The sequence below is a fragment of the Eupeodes corollae genome, chromosome 1 (assembly GCF_945859685.1).
Source record: "Eupeodes corollae chromosome 1, idEupCoro1.1, whole genome shotgun sequence".
Classification (NCBI taxonomy): domain Eukaryota; kingdom Metazoa; phylum Arthropoda; class Insecta; order Diptera; family Syrphidae; genus Eupeodes; species Eupeodes corollae.
This window is the reverse complement of record NC_079147.1, coordinates 204,843,188-204,862,460: the sequence shown is the minus strand read 5'-3', so window position 1 is coordinate 204,862,460 and position 19,273 is coordinate 204,843,188. Positions and strand designations below refer to the sequence as shown.

The following is a 19,273-nucleotide window of genomic DNA, read 5'->3' as shown; positions in this document are numbered from 1 at the left end:
CGACAAAACAAAACTATTTAAGATAATATCGAGGTTCCGTTACCCATTCAAATAATTTTTATTAAATTTCTTATTTTTCAATTACGTTTTAAATATTTATATATGAAAAAAAACAGTTTGTTAAATAATATTACCTACGCAAAAGAAACATTTCATACTAGTATGTGTGTTGGATCTTTTTAAAACATGAACATTGCATACTTGAGAAAGTGTTTGATCTTTATATTTCTGTTGAAAAGTTGTATTACCACAAAATAATGCTGAGGAGTAACGCATCCATCCATCTTAAAACAAATTAATAACCCTTCACATAAATATTACATACTTCTGAGTATTTGTTAATTATGTTCCGAGTAGATATTAAAAAACATGTACACGTTTTTTTGTTTTGTTTTTAATTAAACTTTTTAATTTATATAAATTAAACTTTAAATTCCAATTATGTTATTAATAAATTATAAATTATTATTGTTTGAATCATTCTTTCATTCATCAAAAACAAAAACGAAAGAAAAAATCATAATCACTACTATAGAAAAAAAAGAAAAGAAAATTAAAACACTAGAAATAAATTCATACACAAATAATATAATTGTTTAACATGCATATAATTTTTTTCTTTTCATTAACTGCTCAATTTAATAGAGCACGATTAAATATAATTTTTATTTTATAATGAGAACGAATTTAGATAAATAAATGCAATCTCTCACTCCCCCTATATCTCGTAGTTCTTATGGTTATTTTTTGTTCGTTTTGGTTTACTTTTTGTCTCATTGTTCTATGCTCATTTATTTTTTAAGTTACTAAAATATAAACAATAAAACAAATTAAAAAAAATGTATTTCTATTGTGTTGTTTTGAATACGTTCGAAATAACGTGGCAATCTATGTTTCAAATTAGTTAAATTTAAACAGGCAAATATTTCTATTCTACAAAAGTTTTATACTTAACAACAACAAATACAAGTTTTAACTGACTAAGCTGCGACCATAATCTCAGAACCTGCTTCATGCGAACCTCCTCCTCCATTCTCATCATCTATTTCTTGATCTTGATCGCTGGCACTTTTATAACCTCCGAATCGTATAGACACCATTGTTACACGAATCGCAGCCTTAAACATAACTCTTGCCTTCATTTTGGCCAATTTTAATTTCCAACTTTCATCACGCGATGGCAACTCATTCAGATAGTCAATCATGGCATCTTTTGTTGGATCAACAATAGCCAACACAGACATACAACCATCAACAGTTCCCAATACCAAACACTGTCCATCCTTGGTGCTTTTGATAGCTGTAAGTTCAGCTTGAAGTCGATAATTGGCAATCATTTCGGTATCGATGGTTCGAAAAACCCGAATAGTCTTGCGACCACTGTGATAGTAGCATACATACTCATCATTTTCAGTGAAAAGACATATCACTGAAAAAACTCCTTCAGCTACTTTTGGAATGAAAGTCTTTACTGTGGTTCCTTTACGTAATTCGAGTAGCTCCAAGCCACCCCTGGTGGGAGCGTAAAGACCGAATTTGCCATCTTTAGTTATATTTCCTCCCCATTTGGGAATCGAACGAATGTGCTTTTTATTTTTAATGTCCATGATACTGCCCTTTTCACTGCTGATTACTGCAACCTGTTGCACTTTATGAGGCATTGGAACCAAAGCTATTACTTCCTATGGAGAACAATATTTTTGTAAAACTTTTTTTGCGGTTTAATTCCTTACCTTAATCGCACAGCCCTTGAGTAAAATCTTGGAAACATAACTTCCAGTTAAAGCATTATACACAGATATGCAATCCTTATTTGATTTGTCGACTGCACATGATATAATATGAGCTTCATCGGCTGAAATGACAGATTGTCGAAACGGTAAACCAGGTATTGTCCGAACTGGAAACTCGAAACGAAACAAAATATTTCCATCTGGCACTGATCTCATTGTCGTAATAGCCGTGAGCCGATGAGCATCGTCTCCTACAGTGTCTTTTTGATTTATATTTGGGCAAGATACCGTCATGACCTTAGCACCATCTTCCAGAAATGTTATTTGCTGAATTCCAGGTTGGTCATCACGAAATATTACTTGCTCTGAGACCCTGTTCCATATTAAGAACTTCCCAGTCTCTGAGGAAATTATGTATTTCCCGTCGGGCGTGATTTCAGCATGAGTTACTATGGCCCCCAAAGGACTATCGGCCAATTTGGATAACAAACGTCCAGACCGAGTCTCCCATACTCCCACACAGCTTCGTGTTACAGTCACAGCCAAATCGACCAAAGACAAACTAAAATACATGATCATTATTCATAAGAATTTTATCTTAGCGTCTGCACCGCTCCCAAAAAATCTCTTACCTGATCCCATCAATCTGAAGCTCGTGTCTATCGATGACATGAACCTTTTCAAAAATATTGTTAATATTCCAAACCTTCACCGAACGATCAATTGATGATGTGATGACACTGTTCCAATTACCAATTGTCAATGCTTCCAGTTGGATTATTCTTCCGAAATGCGCATCTAATACTTTAGCCAATTGTTTTGATTGCAGACACCATACGTAAAGATTCTTTCTAACCCCAGCTACAGCATAATTAAGACTCGAACTGACCATAATTGAATTTGACTGCATCATTTTTGTAGCAATATTACGCACACCATGTGGTAGAGATAGATACATAGCACTATCATCGATTCTTGAGTCTTCGCTGCCAAAATCCCAAATGACGAAACCTTTGCCTGATGTACCGAGAAGCATGCGATTATCTTTGTCCAGACGAAGTTGAAGCAGCATTTCCTTGTCGTCGTTTTCGAAGCGTGGTAGGTACTCTTTAAAGGTCCATGAAATGGCTCCGGTAGTTGTATCTATGTTGAATTCGAAGGCACTGACCTAGAAGCGGTTGACAATTTAATTAATAATCTTTAGAAATTGCCATTAAGGCATTCACTATTCTTACTTGGTAAATATCGTCTGTAGCACAACAATATATTTTATTTCGCTGTCTATTAATGGCTAAAGCGCTGTGGAAAAGTAATGGTTCACTTCTATTCGGACCTCTTGTCGAGTCTAGCCTCAATCGTGTTTCACTTATTTTTCCCGTCCAATAAATAATGTTGTTTTCTTCAGTTGTGAAAAATTCCATGCCTGTGTTAAGAGAATTATTACAAATTCAGCCCTTCCCGAACTTTATTGTAATAGGAAACTTTTACGAATCTCGAAAAAAACTATCACCAAATACGTTAGAAGCATGTTTAAATTGTAGACATGTGCATTCAAGAGGACACAAGCGTCCACAAGTTTTTCTCAAAACCCACCTCTGTCTATCAACTCCTACTCTCACCTCCACGCGGTAAACATCGGGTGCCTGCCTAGTACCTCAACTGGAGATTGGGTTCTAACCCCAGTGTAAAGTTGTTGGGGCAGCAAACGAGAGAGGGGAGGAGAGGTGTTTCCACTAAGGCATCTCTCCTTATCCAGACGGTTCCCCTTCTTGGACTTATACTAAGGATCTGGCCATACAGGTTGGGGTTTGTGCCGTCGAGGTGACTTCCTGACCACGTACAAAATACATTAGTTGCGAAGCACCAACAAGCCTCGGATACGGACGGATTGACTGTTGACAACCCTCGCAAACGAGATAAGGACAACGAACTTTGGATCTGTACGTGGAATGTTAAGTCCCTTAACAGACCACGTGCAGCCGAACAATTATCGGAAACCCTAAACTGCTGCAAGGCAGATATTACCGCCATCCAAGAAGTGCGATGGGATGGACCGGGCAAACGCAAACTACAAGACTGCGATGTATACTACGGCGACTGCTACCGAGAACAAAGACAGCGTCTATTTGGGTGTGGATTTGTTGTTGGAACTAACTCAGGCAAAAAATCTTGGGTTTCAACAGTGTGAACGAGCGCATCACGACCAACATAAGCCTAATATATGCGCGCATGCCCCAACAGAGGAGAAAGATGAAGACTCAAAGACATACATATTCTTCGACCTCTTGAACAAGACTTATGAGAAGTGCCCTGGCTATGACATTCAAATTATCTTAGGAGCTTTTAACGACAAGCTAGGAAGAGAAGACATCTTTGGTGGCACATTTGGGAGATACAACGGATTCAGGCTGATCGATTTCGCTGCGGAGCGTGACGTTCTGGTAGCTAGTACGCAGTTCACTCATCTTATTATCCACAAGGGGACATGGAAATCTCCTGATCAATCAACTATTAACCAGATTGACTACATTGCGATCGACGCACGACACTTCTCCATTATTCAGGATGTCCGAACTTTCCGAGGGGCCAACATTGACTCCAAGCCAAAACAAGGAAGTACTGTGGGAAGTTTCGACGTTAAACGGCTACAATCGCAAGAGACTGAAATGTCTTTTTCCGATCGAGTCTCGAGTAACGTCTTAAGGCGTCCTATGCTGCCTGCATTAAGCATTGAAAGCCAGTGGCAACATTGCCTTGCAGCCAACAGAGATGCCGCCTCTGGAGTGCTAGGTTTCACACGGCCACAACAGCGAAACCCTTGGTTTGACGAAGGATGCCGGCAAGCGCACGCAGCGAAACAAGAGGCATACAAAACGGCACTGCACAGAAGGACCAGAGTTGCTCACGAGCTCTACGAGCACAAGAGGAGAGAGAAACACCGGCTTCTTAGATGGAAAAAAAAGAGAGCACGAGAAGCGCACTATCGAGGAGATAGAGGGATGTCACAACAGGAATGAGGTTCGTAAATTTTACCAAAAGTTAAAAAAAAACTCCCAAATTTACCATAGTTTGCCCTATACATAAAAAATGAGTCCTCTAAATTGCGCCAACTACAGAGGCATCAGTCTCCTTAACATTGCATATAAGATCCTCTCTTACGTATTATATGAACGTCTGAAGCCGTTTGTAAACAACCTAATAAGTCCTTATAAGTGTGGCTTCAGACCAGGAAAGTCCACTATCGACCAAATATTCGCACTACGGCAGATCTTGGAAAAAACCCAGGAGCTTCAAATCGATACCCACCATCTCTTTATCGATTTTAAAGCCGCGTACTACAGCATCCATAGCGAAGAGCTCTACAGACCAATGTCTAACTTATACGTTTGTGCAGAATGACGATGAAGAATTCACGTTACTCTATCAAAGTCGAAAAAGATCTTACAGATGCATTTGATGTCAAAAAAGGTTTTAGACAAGGCGATGAACTGCCATGCGACTTCTTCAACATCGTTCTGGAAAGAATTGCGCAAAACTCAACCGTCAAAACTAGAGACACAATATTCCAAAGATCCATCCAATTACTCGGATACGCAGATGATATTGACATAATTGGAAGATCAAAGCGTGATTTCAGTGGAGCGTTTTTGAGCATTGCGACGGAAGCGAAAAAGATGGGTTTAGTGGTCAATGAGGGCAAGACCAAGTACACGCTGTCATCAAAAAAGGACTTTGTCTACCTAAGCACCTAAACCCAGACAACGACACCAGCGCTGAAATCAAACGAAGAATAACTCTATCAAATCGCTGCTTCTTTGGACTTAGAAAAAGCAATGGAGAAGTAAGGTTCTCTCTCGAGCATCTAAAATCACCATCTATAAAACACTCATCATCTGGGTTCTCATTTATGGCACTGAGGCCTGGACCCTGTCAAAGAAAGATTAGAGCGTCTTAGGATGTTTCGAGAGAAAAATTCTTCGGGCATATGTAGATGGAGAATGGAGGAGAAGATATAACGACGAACTGTACGGGCTGTACACCGACACTGACCTAGTTAACAGAATTAAAGTCCAACGGCTTAGATGGCTGGGTCATGCAGAGCGAATGGACATCAACGCCCCAGCCCGTAAGGTCTTCGAATCCAATCCCGAGAGACGGTGCAGTAGAGAAAGACTGCGACTCAGGTGGCGCACTCAGGTGGGTGAAGACCTCAACCAACTTGGCGTGCGAAACTGGAGACATCTAGCTAGGGACCGAGCTGGCTGGAGACGCATGTTGGTTGAGGCCCATGTCCGCCCGGACTGTAACGCCACCTTAAGTAAGTAAATACGTTCGTAGAAGAAAATCTTATACGACTTTTTGGAATTCGTAGAAGTTTCCTATTAAGATGAAATTCATCTTAAACCTGATAAACAATATAGTTTTTTCAATACTTTTCCAAAAGGCTTTGTTGCTCTTTTTCAAACCTGAAGTTATAGGCTGAATTTAAATTCGGGTTTGAAAATTTTGAGAATCATTTTTTAATTCCCTAAAATTTTCCGAGAATAGCAACATTCAAGGTAAAAATTGAACACAATATCTCCGAAAACTGAACTTACTTAATATTTCCCAATTAGCTGCATCACTTGGTGCTGAAAATTGTTCCATTAGATTTCCTCTCATGTCGAATCGCGCCCACTTCAATTTCGTATTTACAAAGAGGCTAAAATAAAAAAATAAAAACCATTAAGGATTCAATGAAATTAATAACTTCGTACCTATAGTTCAAGAGATACAATCCTGTGACTTGGTCCTGTTCCTCAAATGGATTATCAATTACAACAAATTCACTCGATAGCGTATTCAACAAAACCGTTTGGTTGTTATTCGAATAAGCCGCCGCCCATTTATTATCCTGGCTCAGAACTAGCTGTTGCATTATTCCCTCAATTCCAGGATTAACATCCCTTGTCAAATCCGATGTTGAAAGATCAAAAGTTATGAAATGTGTTGAAATCGAAACCATATAGCGATAGTCACTGGTTAGGCAGAAAGCAAAAACTGCAAATTGATGACCTTCGAGGGAGTACTTTAGAAATATTTAAATAAATCTGATTTGCTAAGAGTGATATAATAAGCCAGTACCTTTAAGGGCCCACCAGGAGTATGCAAACAATGATTTACTGGAATCAAAGAACAATCCTTGGGTCCACATCGGTCGCAAGCTCTAAGTAGCATTTTTATGTTTGCATTTCCTCCGATTTCTGGCAACAAACGGCCCACCAACTGTGGAGCCAACATATTCGGATACACCGCCAATATAGCTCCCCCAAGGCGCAAGGCATCGGCTACCAGCATGAGTTCTCGTTTGGCTTCTTTGTCATCGGTATTTGCTGAAGCGTCTTCAAAGTCGGCTAAAACTGCCTGCAAGGGGCAACTGGAAAGCTTGGCATGAAGCCATTCATAATTGAAGAGAACATGGACAAAGAGATCCTTAAAACGTCGAGATCGAACAAAGTGAAAGGGAAGTTCACCGAACTATAAGAGAAGATTAAAACCTGGATTATTTAAATCTAAATAAAGCTAGTCATTATATACCTTTCTTAAGTTATACCGCGTAACTGAACCATCCTTGCTGGCAAACATAAGCGGTTGAACTGGAACCTTACGATCAGCGGAACCTTCTTTATCAGTCAAATTAAATCTGTGTGACAGAAAATCATCAACTTCAAGTTTACAAATAATGTTCTAACATGACAACTAACCTGTGCCTTTGAATTTCCGTGAACTTAAACGGCTTGGGAACGCCACCTCCCCATATTCCCAAGTAGTAGTCAGCAATCATGGAATGGAAATACATAGCCATGTTCATGTTTTTGAAATACCTCTCCTTGGCAGTATCTCGAAATTGCCTGTGGTACCAATTCATCACATTTACTCCATCGGCTTCCCTCTCGCTCAAATAGTTGGGTAAATCATTTCTGATTCGAGTCCACAAAAGAGGGGGAATTCTGCGAACAGGGGGCAAATGGTACTGATATACATCATCCAATACCTTGTCATCAAGTGATATCAAATCTTCCAATTCACTCTCAGACAATCCTGATTTAGCAGCGGTGATATAGGCTAGGGCATGAAATACCAGAATTCTCCCGTGCTGCTTTTCGATTCTTTCAAAAAGCATCATAATCGAATCCATGACAGTCGACGCCAAATGGGTTTCCTGTGGTCGGGTGTAGCTTCGCCAACGGCATATCTCAGCAAAGACCAATTTTACGAAAATTGGCAAGGAACACTTGCTTATGGCATTTGCCACCAAACGCCACTGATAGTTATTCAAATCCCGGCAAGCTGTCTTCATCCACATTTTGATGACATTCATCGCGAGGTCCTCACCCAAGGCAGTTACTTCAATGAAATTCTCTTCGATATCGATCATTTTACAGAGAACGTGATATTCTTGAGAAACTGTGGGATTTGTTTCTTCATTGGCGCAAGAAATGATAATCTGAAAAAAATATACTTTCAAGCTTGAATCTTGAATGCTAATATAATTTATGGAAAATAGATTTTACTTAGCTTTGCTTATTTATTTTCTCAATATTAAATGATGTATATTTACAATGCATGCGTTTCCAAAATATTATGGTGTTGGTGTGTTGAAGTATTGAAAACACCGTTGGTAAGGTTTATTTAAAAAAATATTTAACAAGACACAAGCCAGGCAAATGAGAACTTACGCTTATCTCTCGATGATGGATGGAATTATTTACAATGATTTGAAAATGGTTTCAATATTGACAAAGATGAAAGATGATACATTTTGTAAAAAGTTAAAAATAGAATTAGAATAGTACCACGAAAATCGAATCTAAAATCTATTATCATGCGAATTTAATTTCAGAACGTCGTTTTAAAGATTTAATTTGCAATGCAATGGTTTTAATATTTACAGAGATGAAGGATGATACGGTTTGTAAAAAATTGAATCTATTAAATCTATAACCATGCAAACTTAACCTTAAAATTATGAATTTCTTCTAAACTTCGTTTTTGGAATTTTTTAAATTTTAAATTAAATTTTTGTGGAAAATTGTTTGTACTTTATATTCTCTAAAACGTTTATCTACTATCCACCAGAGAAAATCAAACCTGTTTCCTCTTTAAAACTTGTAAGGAAAAAGATTTATATTTCATTAAGATGGAAGATTTAAAACAAAAGCAAAAATCTGTGGCAAATTCAGTAAAACAATCAAGAGGGAATCAAAAGTACGATTCGATCTAATCGGATTAAAAAATATAAAAAAAACCGAATGATACTCGACAAGACGTATTGGACATAATTTGCATTTATTTTATAACTTTTGTTATTCAAATTCAGGGAATTTTTTAGGGAAGATTGGTTGCCAAATTTTGTTCCCATTTTCCTGTTTATCGAAAAAAGGCTTTAACCAATTAAAAACGTTATTCAGTACGAAAAACCAAAACATGCTGAAACAAAAACTGCCAACTGCCAACAATTTTTGCCGAAATGCTGTTCGAGGCTATACAAATTTGGTAGTTTTGGGCAAAAGAGAGCGATCACCAATTCTGCCCAAGAAATTACTTTGGACAAAAATTCCTGGTCTGTCAGTATATATACTGACTGCTATTATCGTCGTCCTCTCGGTTTTCTACGCATTGTAACGCACTATTGTCAGAAAGACTTTTTCTAGACAAGGCAGAGTGGATGACTTGTTTGATTCTTATTAAGGATCCGTCTTCTGTCCATAATAGACCTCCGTTCTAATACAAAGAACACGTGGTTCAAAAAAAATATTACAATTAGTAATCGCTGTTCAGCCCTCTACCAAAAGTTTCGTAAGTCTGTCTGTATAAAAAAATAAAAATATTGGTATTTATAAACACTGAAGCTTACGGAGAACATGACATTTTCTTAACACCTGTTTTCAGTTCTTCTGTTTTTCGAAAAAAGCATGCACATGCATAAAGTTGTAAGACGCAGAGCATAAAATAAATAATTATTGGAAAAATTGAAAAAACTCAAGTCCGTCTTAATGGATTCTCAGAGATCTCAAACACATTTTATTCCGCATAATGCGTGTCGGCCGATTGAAAATCTTACCTTACAATGTGGTGGTAATCTGGTTGGTATCCAGGAAACTTTATTTGCGTCTTGTGTACCTGTTAATTGATCAACAGAATCAAGGTAAAGTGTTAAAGGTTGTGCGGGACTTGCATAAGTTAACAATTGCTTAAAATGTGCTGTTAAAGGTACTAAATCGTCGGGTATATTCTCAAAAGGTAACATGTAGTTATATGATATCTATAAACAAAAATATATTCTCATTAATAAATTAATGTATTGTTTAAATTAATTTGAAAATTTTTAATGAAATTTTGCTTACTTGTTGACATATTGATATCAATGTCGGTGTAAGGGCACTCGAATCAGGTGTTGTACCGAGAAATCTTATTATGTTTATTGGTCTTTTTGTAACAAACCAATCACTTGCCACTAATGAAGCACTTTTGGCCAACAATGAGGTCTTACCACAACCTCCTTCGCCGTAAAGGACAAGTGGCTTATCTGAATCCCCCAGCATATAGCGCTTGATATGTTCGAGATTTTCCTCACGACCATAGAATACTTTTACCGAATTATTACAAGCGTGCAAATGCTGAAGGATCTCAGTTACTATTTGCCCCTGTGCACTGGAGTCTTCCTTGCGCATCGCCCGGTCCACCAGCTTAACGATGTTCTTATAGAAATGGGCAATAAAATGATTGAGGTACTCCTCATGAGTCTCAATGTCTAGACCTTCACGGCCTATCCATTCTACTGTGTACCTTAAAAAAGGAGACATTCCAAAAATATTGTTTATTTTATGTATGTGTATAGTATCTTACTTTTGCATATTGGTTGTTTCGATCTTATTCGGAAGTCTCTCATCACGCAGATTTGCCAGAAGTTTTGAAGACTCAGTGTCAAGACTCCGATTGATGATATCCACAAAAAGTGAAGCCTTCTTCAAATTCTGAAGATTGATATTGTTAATGTAACGAACGTAGGCCAAGCAGTGATTTTTCGTGTTTTTCACATTCAGAATTCCATTGATGACTTCCCTTTCAGTTACTAGAAATTATGGTTTTTAAAATTAAAGTTTTTTTTCAGCAAATTGTATTTATATACCTGACATGAAGTAGTTATGCATTGTTTCCTTGTCCATTTTGCCGTTTGTGTTCAGTGAAAGAGCAGCTTTTCGGAGAAGTTTTTGCATTTTATTCAGTGTATCCCACCAAACAGCTTGGTCTTCAGCTTGAAGTTTTGGAACCCTCTATAAAATGTTTTATTTAGCTTTAAACTACTTATATTCATTCAAAAATAATATTTATACCTTATTGTTAAAATTGATTAAAATCGACGAAATTGGTTGCAATACTGAAATAGGGGGAACAGCGTTGCTATCTTTTTTATACCAAAGATCAAGTAAAGCTCCCTCAACTCCCATTGATGTTAGTTCATCTCTGTATAAGCAATCTCTTAAGCAATTGAGAAACTTCTAAAAAAATTTGTCTACCTTAATAACTGTAATTCAGCTGAAAAAATGTATGTTGGAATAGGCCTATATCCGTATTTTTGACCAAGGAAAACAACAAAATTCGGACCCATTGATAAGCGTTGACAATTTGCAATTTCACGCATGCACAGCTCGGTTGTCATGTGATCATCGGTAGCCTCATCACGAACGCCCCAACGCATGTCAACAACCTTAAATACAAAAGGATTTATTTATTATTATTTAAGTTAATTGAACTGTCATGCGAGAGGTCTTGGGTTCGATCCCTGCCTATGTCACCTAAAGTTTTTTCACGGGTACTGCCTCTTGCGAGGAATTGACAAATTCTCCAAGAGTAATTCTTGTCATGAAAAGTGTTTTCTCAAATTTGCCTTTCGGATTCGGCTTAAAACTGTAGTTCTCTTTCATATCTGATAACAGTACTCGCACACAGGAATGGTTGAGAGTTGTCAGTCACTAGGCCCTAGTTCTCAAACGGACTTTTGAGCTACCCAATTTATTTATATTTTTAAATTAATTTTCTTATATATACATATATGCTTCCGGCCAATATTTTGAAGCAGTTCTAAAATAAATTTGAAACTCGATCTACTTATTTTCGGCTTATTTACGGAATTTGGAACTTGAGTAACATTTGTTATAAAACTCAGTTTTGATTCATTTTTGAGTTCTAGAATCAAAAGATCTCCGTTGAATGGAACTGAGCTCTAACGTGTTTTTGATATTTTTGTAGCATTTTTGAGTTCTAGAATCATAAAATCTCCGTTGAATGGAACTAAGCTCTGACGTGTTTTTGATATTTTTGTAGCACCCTGCCAATTTTGATTCAAAATTCTGAGCGGCAATTCATTTTAGAAATTAGTGTTGATATTCTGCCTGTTTTAGAATTTAAAGTAGTGTTTTGTTGCATTTCTATTTAATTGATGTTATTGTAAATGACTTTGTTTCGATAAAGGCATACATGCTTAAATAAAGATGAAAAAATCGAATCACCAAAGTTTTCTTACATTCCAAAGTCTTGCAATCTCTGAAACCTCAGATGATGCGACTGATACAGACATTATGTACATTTATAAAAGACACAATTATACTTCTGGGTGTACCAGTAACTTTTTTCGTGGATTGTTCTTATTAAACGGATCAGTATGTGCAAGTTTAAATACTTGTAGTGATTTACTTATTATCTATAAATGTGATGTGACATATTGTCCAAACCGACAATTTTTTTTTCACGTACCATTTAATAATGCAATTTATATTTAAAAATATCAATATTTATACATAAAATATTTTATTTTACACTAGAATGTTCATTCAAAAATATTTAAAATATCAAAATTCCTTCAAATTTATTATCATTTCACAACACTTTAATCTATGTCAAAAATACTTTTCTATCCAACTTTTTGGGGTACATATAAATTATTTTTTTAATAATAAATTATTATTGCATATTAAAAATTCAGGTGGTATCAATTTAAATAAAAATAAATATTAAATAATCTTCAAGAAGTAGAAACATTTCTTAACCAATTTTAGTAGACCCTCAAATATGAGGGTCTAATAAATCGAAGTTCTATCTCAACCATTAATCAGAGATTGATCAGAACTTTGTAAATAAATTGGACGTTAAATTCTACTTTACTCTCTTTATTCAAATAAGCACATTTTATGAGTTAGATTTTCAAAGCAAATTTTTACATGAATTACATCAAAAAATACTCCAATGAACCAAAGGCAGTAAAAATGTTTGGTCATTTGTAAGAAACTTGAGGAATGCTTCCTCTTCAATGATACTCCATTTTTTAACTCTTTAGAGAAAGCTAATCTCTTTTCTAGGCAGTTTGCCACCAATTGAACACTGCCAGTGAGTGTTATGACTCCGCTTGTACTTGATCGAGTAAGTGATTCTATGGGACCAATCTTTTTTCGCACTGTGAACAGAATCCTTAGAGACCTTAACACACATAAATCCTATAGTTCGGTTGGTATCTTCGCTATTGTTCCGAAGAGGTGTTCTCCAACGCTGGCAAAAACACTGAGTAAGCTTTTTTATCCGTCCTTCTCCTCACGTTTCGTTTCGACCGGATGGGAAACAGCATTAGTGCAGCATGTCCCCAAAAAGGCAAAACCTCCTGCCACCAACTATTGTCCAATAGCACTTATATCAATTATTTCCAAGGCCATGGAAACAACTCGAAGATCGAAAACTTCTTAATGACCGTCAGTACGGCTTTCGTAGCGATATGTCCACTGTTGATCTCATGGTTCATCTCATCGAACAGTGGAGAATGAATCCCTCCTTCATTGAATTAATAACTGCCTTTCGGATCGTTCAGTACAAGTAGTATTCGAACGATTCAAGTCTGAAAGTCACAAGATAAATGCTGGTGTGCCCCAGGGCTCTGTTCGAACTCCAACACTCTTTCTCATTATTATCAATGGTCTTCTGTTTGCAACTTCAATAAACTGTTTAGCTGACGGTAGTACTCTTAACTTTTTATACTGGTTTTCAGGCTCACATCAATCTTGTTCGGATGTGGAACTGCAACGACAAAATATGATAAGCTCACCAAATTCTGACTTAAACAGCAATGTACAATGGGGAATAAAAAACCGCATGGAATTTAATGCTTCAAAAGCACTTGCATTAATGATACTGAACTTCCCCATATTCTCGGTATGTGTATCACCAACTACCTCTTGTGGAACGATCACATACGACATGTCGCCAAAAATTCCGCAACTCTGGGCTGGTTGCTCCTAGAAACAGCTCATTGAACGTAGAGCATTTAAATGGATTTGTGATAATAGGAGCCTAGGTACACGAAGTCCTTGACTACCTCAAAGTTACGTCTGTCAATTGTGACGTTTTGACCAAAACGTCGGTGTTGTATGTCCTTTCTAGACGACAGCATGTACTTTGTTTTGCCCTCATTAACCGTTAAACCCATTTTTGACGCTTCTGCCTCAATACTCACAAAAGCCCCATTGACATCACGCTGAGTTCTTCCGATTATGTCAATGTCATCAGCATATGTCAGTAATTGGACACCTTGTCTGAAGCCTTTTTTGACATCAAAAGGTTCTGTTAAGTTGTTTCCAACCTTTATGGAGCAGCGTGAATTCTCCATGGTCATCCTGCACAAACGGACGAGTTTGGCAGGGATGCCAAAACTAGACATGGCTCTATACAGCTCGTCCCTGTAGATGCTGTCATATGCGGCCTTGAAATCGATGAAAAGATGGTGGGTGTCGATTTGGTGCTCTTGAATTTTTTCCAGGATCTGCCGTAATGTGAATATTTGATCAACTGTGGACTTTCCTGGTCTAAAACCACACTGATAAGGACCTATCAGGTTGTTGACGATGGGCTTTAGACGTTCACATATTACGGCAGAGAAGATTTTATAGGCGATGTTAAGTAGACTTATTCCTCTATAGTTGGTGCAGTTTAGAGGGTCTCCTTTTTTCAGGATCGGGCAAACAATACTGAGGTTCTATTCATCGGACATGTTTTCTTCCGACCATATCTTACAGATAAGTTGGTGCATGCTCCTAACCAGCTTATCCCCAGCTGCTTTAAAGAGCTCGGCATTCAAGCCATCTGCTCCAGCGGCTTTATTAGACTTCAACTTAGATATGGCAATCTTTACTTCGTCTAAGTCGGGAGGACGGGATTGTTAGCTTTCGTCGTCTATATCGAATGGGTCATCCTGCCTGACAGCGGAATTCAGTTCTTCATCGCCGTTATACAGTCTGCAGAAGTGGTCCTTCCATATCCTCAGCATTGACTGCGGTTCCACTATGATGTTTCCACTTTCGTCTTTGCAGCCTTCGGTTCTAGGTTTATGTACCTGTGAATTTCGTTTCACCTGTTCATAAAACTTTCGAACCTCATTCGTGCTTTTATACCTCTCAACATCTTCGACCGCACGCTTCTCATGCCCTCTCTTTTTCCTTCTTAGAAGTCGGCGTTCCTCTCACCTCTTCTGCTCATAGAGCTCACGAGCAGTTCTCGTCCTTTTATGCAGCGCCGCTTTGCGTGCCTGTTGTTTGGCTGCATTTGCCTGCCGACATTCCTCATCAAACCAGGGGTTCCTTGTTGGTGGCTGTTTATATCTTGGCAATGTTGCCACTGGTTTTCGATACATTGTGTTGGCGGCAGAGAACTTCGAGAGAGGTTACTTGTAACTCGGTCGGAAAAGGATTTGGCGATCTCTGGCGATTGTAGCCGTTCGACATTGTATCTTCTCCCAGCACCTCCCTGTCTTGCCTTGGCTACAACGAGGTAGTGGTCCGAGTCGATGTTAGCTCCTCGGAAAGTTCGTACATCTATAATGCTGGAAGCGTGTCTGGCGTCGATCGCAATATGGTCAATCTGGTTGACGGTAGATTGATCTGGAAAAGTCCAAGTTCCTTTGTGGATGTTGAGGTGTGGAAATCGCGTACTGGCTACCATGACGTTTCACCCCGCAGCAAAATCTATGAGCCTGTAGTGTTGTCGTGCAGGCTCTTCTTCCCGATTATTCCACCAAAGATGTCTTCCCTTCCTAGCTTGGCATTAAAATCGCCCAGGACTATTTTAATATCGTAGCTAGGGCACTGCTCATATGTTTTGTCTAAGAGCTCGAAGAACATATCTTTGGTGTTGTCGTCTTTCTCTTCTGTGGGGGCGTGCGCGCATATCAGGCTAATGTTGCCGAATTTAGCCTTGATGCGTATGGTCATGAGGCGCTCATTGATGCACCTATAGCTCAAGACTTCTTGCCTAAGTCTGGCTCTGATGACGAATCCTCATCCAAATAAACGCTGTTGGTTTTCGTGGTAGCAGTCACCATAGTAGATATCGCAGTTTTTCATCCTCTTTTTGCCCGGCCTATCCCATCGTATTTCCTGGATGGCGGTGATATCTGCTTTATATCGTTCTAGGGCCTCCGCTAATTCTTCGGCCGCACGTGGTCTGTTAAGGGACCTAACATTCCACGTGCATATCCGAAGTTCGTTGTCCTTTATTCGTTTGCGTTGGTTGTCAACAGTAAATCCATCCGTATCCGAGGCTTGTTGGTGCTTCGCAACTATGAAAGCTTTTACGTGGCCAGGAAGTCACCCCGACGCACAACCTCCAACCTGGAGGGCCAGATCCTAAGTATAACTCCAAGGATGGGGAGCCGAATAAAACCGCTCCTTACAGGCCTGGGCTCCGAATAAGTCGAAGAAGCCCTATAAGGTGTTCACTAAGTAGTTCAACCTTACTGGAACTGTAGACTACACCGTTGATTCCATCTCGGGAATTCCTCCGCTGCCGTCTGGATAAGGAGAGGTGCCTTAGTGGAAACACCTCTCCCCACCTCTCTCGTTTGCTGCCCCCAACAACTTTCCACTGGGTTTGGAACCCAATCTCCAGTTGAGGTACTAGGCAGGCACCCGATGTTCACCAAGTGGGTGTGAGAGTAGGAATTGATAGACAGAGGTTGGTTTAAAGAAAAACCTGTGGACGCTTGTGTCTTCTTGAATGCACATGTCTACCATTTGAATACCACACTCTGTGTGCAATATTCAGGAATTCAAAACCAAACGTACACTTACAACTCCTTTCAAACTCTCTCTCCTTTTCTGCTCACACTGTGTCTCTGGTAGTAATATCCCCTTTAGTGTGCGCTTATTATAAAAATTAAAAAAATGTTGGGTCCTATAGGGAGAAATTTCTTTCCTCCCTTCTTGTACAAAAATAAAATGCAATGGCAGTCAAATTCTTAGGGAATTTGTTCTAGGTGCCAAAAAAACACAATTATTTTGTAGTCACAATAAATTATTACCATTTTCTCAAAAATCTTTGAAAACTTTCAATCAAAATTTTTATTTTTATTTTTGATAAAAATGATAAATCATGTACATACATATTTAACCCCAAAAATTCCTCAACTGTATTAGATTAAAATGTATATTGTACAACTTACTTGAAACTCTAATCCATGTTTTTCACGACAATAATCCTTGATTCTAGGATAACATTTGGCCATCAAAGTATTTCGTTCCATTGTAGTATCTAAAACAGAAATAAACGTTAAACAGAAAAATATTATGTAACAATTTTCTTATAAGTAAATGTCTATGTACATAGATATCCTTTATTTCTTCTCACCTGTAAAAGTTGAACTTGTGAAGATTCGTACAATTTTTGAACTCACTGGTGGCAAGGACTCCAGTGAGCCGGTGAATATCATATCAATTGTTTTATCATCCATTTTGTTTTAAAGAAATTTAGTTTCAATTAATAATAAGAATTGTAAATGTCCTTGAAAAAGACAAATTTTTTTCTTTTAAATTGATTAATCAACTTAATCATGAACAATGTCGAAACAAACACAAGAACCTCAAAATGTTGAAGAAACTTAACTAAAACTGAGTGGAAAGTATTCAGGGCAGTTACTTTTTTACCTAAAATTTATGAAATATTTTGTTTGATCAATAACGGTTTCTTGCTATGTAATTATTCATTTCTTGTTTAGTCTCTTGGTAAACAATAAAAATGAAGTCAGCTGGAAATGTTTATCTTTTCAAGTTGTTTTTGTTTTGCTTTTCCTAATAAATTTTTGTTTGTAAATACAATAGGACTTGTTGATATTTTGGGTTATTTTGTTTGCTTACCGGATATCCTGATTCTAACAAAATATTTTTTGAAAAGCGTTTCGGTGTCATAAACGGTTGTCAAGAGCGACATTGAATGAATCCAAGTGGTTTACATTGTGCCTATGGAGTAGATTTTAAGTATAAGGTCAAGGATTATACTAAGTTCAAGTTAAATTACATTAAAGGAAGTTTGAGAATTGCGTGATTAGAAAATAAAATTAGGTTAGGAATACTATTAGTGATGAAACAGTTGTGTATTTTTAGCTATTACGTTGAAAAAGCATGCAAAGCTAAGGGCGTCATGAATGAATGTATCGTGACAAAAACTTGCCTTTTTTTAATTTTCCATGGAAAACTATATCTTCTTACATGTATTATATAACTAATTGGTGTAAAGTTTATGTAATAGGTTTCGGTAATTTGAAATTTAATCTCCTCGTATTATTGTGAAGAAGAATTACAGTTGTGTTCATAAAAATAGCAGTGCTCTCCAAATAAAACAAAAAGGCCTTCAATATCAACGTTATAAAATATTTCATTAAACTTCTAATACCCATCTAAAATTTGTATTCATATTAACAGAAAATAAGTATTATCGATTTTTTACCGTTAGCTTTGTCACAGTAAAAACTATTTTTTAATTATATGACCGTTCATAAAAATAGCAGTGCATGAAAAACTGTAATAAGTTATATAAAAGTATACAAATAATGTTAGCTTACAATAAGTACTTTGTTGCATAACCATTGTTTTTTATGACTGCTTCGCATCTACGTGGCATCGAGTCCACTAAAACCTGGCACCTCTCGATTTGTATTGCGTTCAACGAATCACGCACTGCTTCCCACAATTCTTTCGAATTCTTGGTTTTTGCTTTATTAACTGAGTTCTTAACGTCACTCCACCAATTTTCGATGGGTTTAAGGTCGGGGGATTAAGTGGGCCACTCCATAACGGATAACTTCTTCTGCGCAAACCATGATATTGCATTTTTTGACGTATGCTTTGGGTCATAGTCTTGTTGGTATACCCAAACCAACTGCATTTCCTCTTCAGCATAGAGTAACATAACCTCCTCGATAATTTTCACATACTCGGTTGCATCAATTATACCCCCGATGGGATAAATAGGCCCAACACCGTAGTATGAAAAAGAAGCTCATATCATAATTTTTCCTCCACCATGCTTCTGTGTTTTTATAGTGTACTGTGGATCGTTTGCTGCATTTTGGGTTCTTCTCACATATTGCATACGACCCTTGGACCGAAAAAGTACGACTTTGCTTTCATCGCTCCACAGACCATTCCTCCATTTCTCTTTTGCCTAATCTTTATGCAAACAAACTT

General features: G+C 37.6%; 1 protein-coding gene across 2 annotated transcripts; it reads right to left on the bottom strand.

Annotated features, from left to right (window-relative positions):
* Positions 1-958: 958 nt before the first annotated feature.
* LOC129942660 (NACHT and WD repeat domain-containing protein 2) lies at positions 959-17,978 on the bottom strand. Of its 2 annotated transcripts, XM_056051697.1 has the most exons (18): positions 17,735-17,978; positions 17,439-17,591; positions 17,254-17,342; positions 11,294-11,484; positions 11,111-11,240; positions 10,906-11,050; positions 10,623-10,848; positions 10,121-10,562; positions 9,838-10,038; positions 7,478-8,220; positions 7,311-7,416; positions 6,858-7,250; positions 6,491-6,801; positions 6,332-6,435; positions 2,969-3,156; positions 2,366-2,901; positions 1,734-2,295; positions 959-1,682 (listed from the first exon to the last, which is right to left on the bottom strand). In XM_056051697.1, exons 2-18 carry the CDS (start codon positions 17,539-17,541, stop codon positions 981-983), a joined length of 5,172 nt encoding a protein of 1,723 aa, XP_055907672.1. In that variant the 5' UTR covers positions 17,542-17,591; positions 17,735-17,978; the 3' UTR covers positions 959-980. The 2 variants fall into 2 exon arrangements, with proteins under 2 accessions (XP_055907672.1, XP_055907671.1); XM_056051696.1 differs by lacking the exon at positions 17,735-17,978 and having other exon boundaries at positions 17,439-17,697.
* Between the last annotated feature and the right edge of the window lie 1,295 nt (positions 17,979-19,273).

Bases quoted from the DNA above. Each gene is read 5' to 3' on its own strand.
- LOC129942660 (XM_056051697.1), bottom strand. From the start codon at position 17,541: ATGGATGATAAAACAATTGATATGATATTCACCGGCTCACTGGAGTCC. The intron at 11,241-11,293 runs GTAGACAAATTT...TTGCTTATACAG, and splicing joins GCTGAATTACAGTTATTAAG to AGATGAACTAACATCAATGG. The intron at 2,902-2,968 runs GTAAGAATAGTG...AACCGCTTCTAG, and splicing joins CTACAGACGATATTTACCAA to GTCAGTGCCTTCGAATTCAA.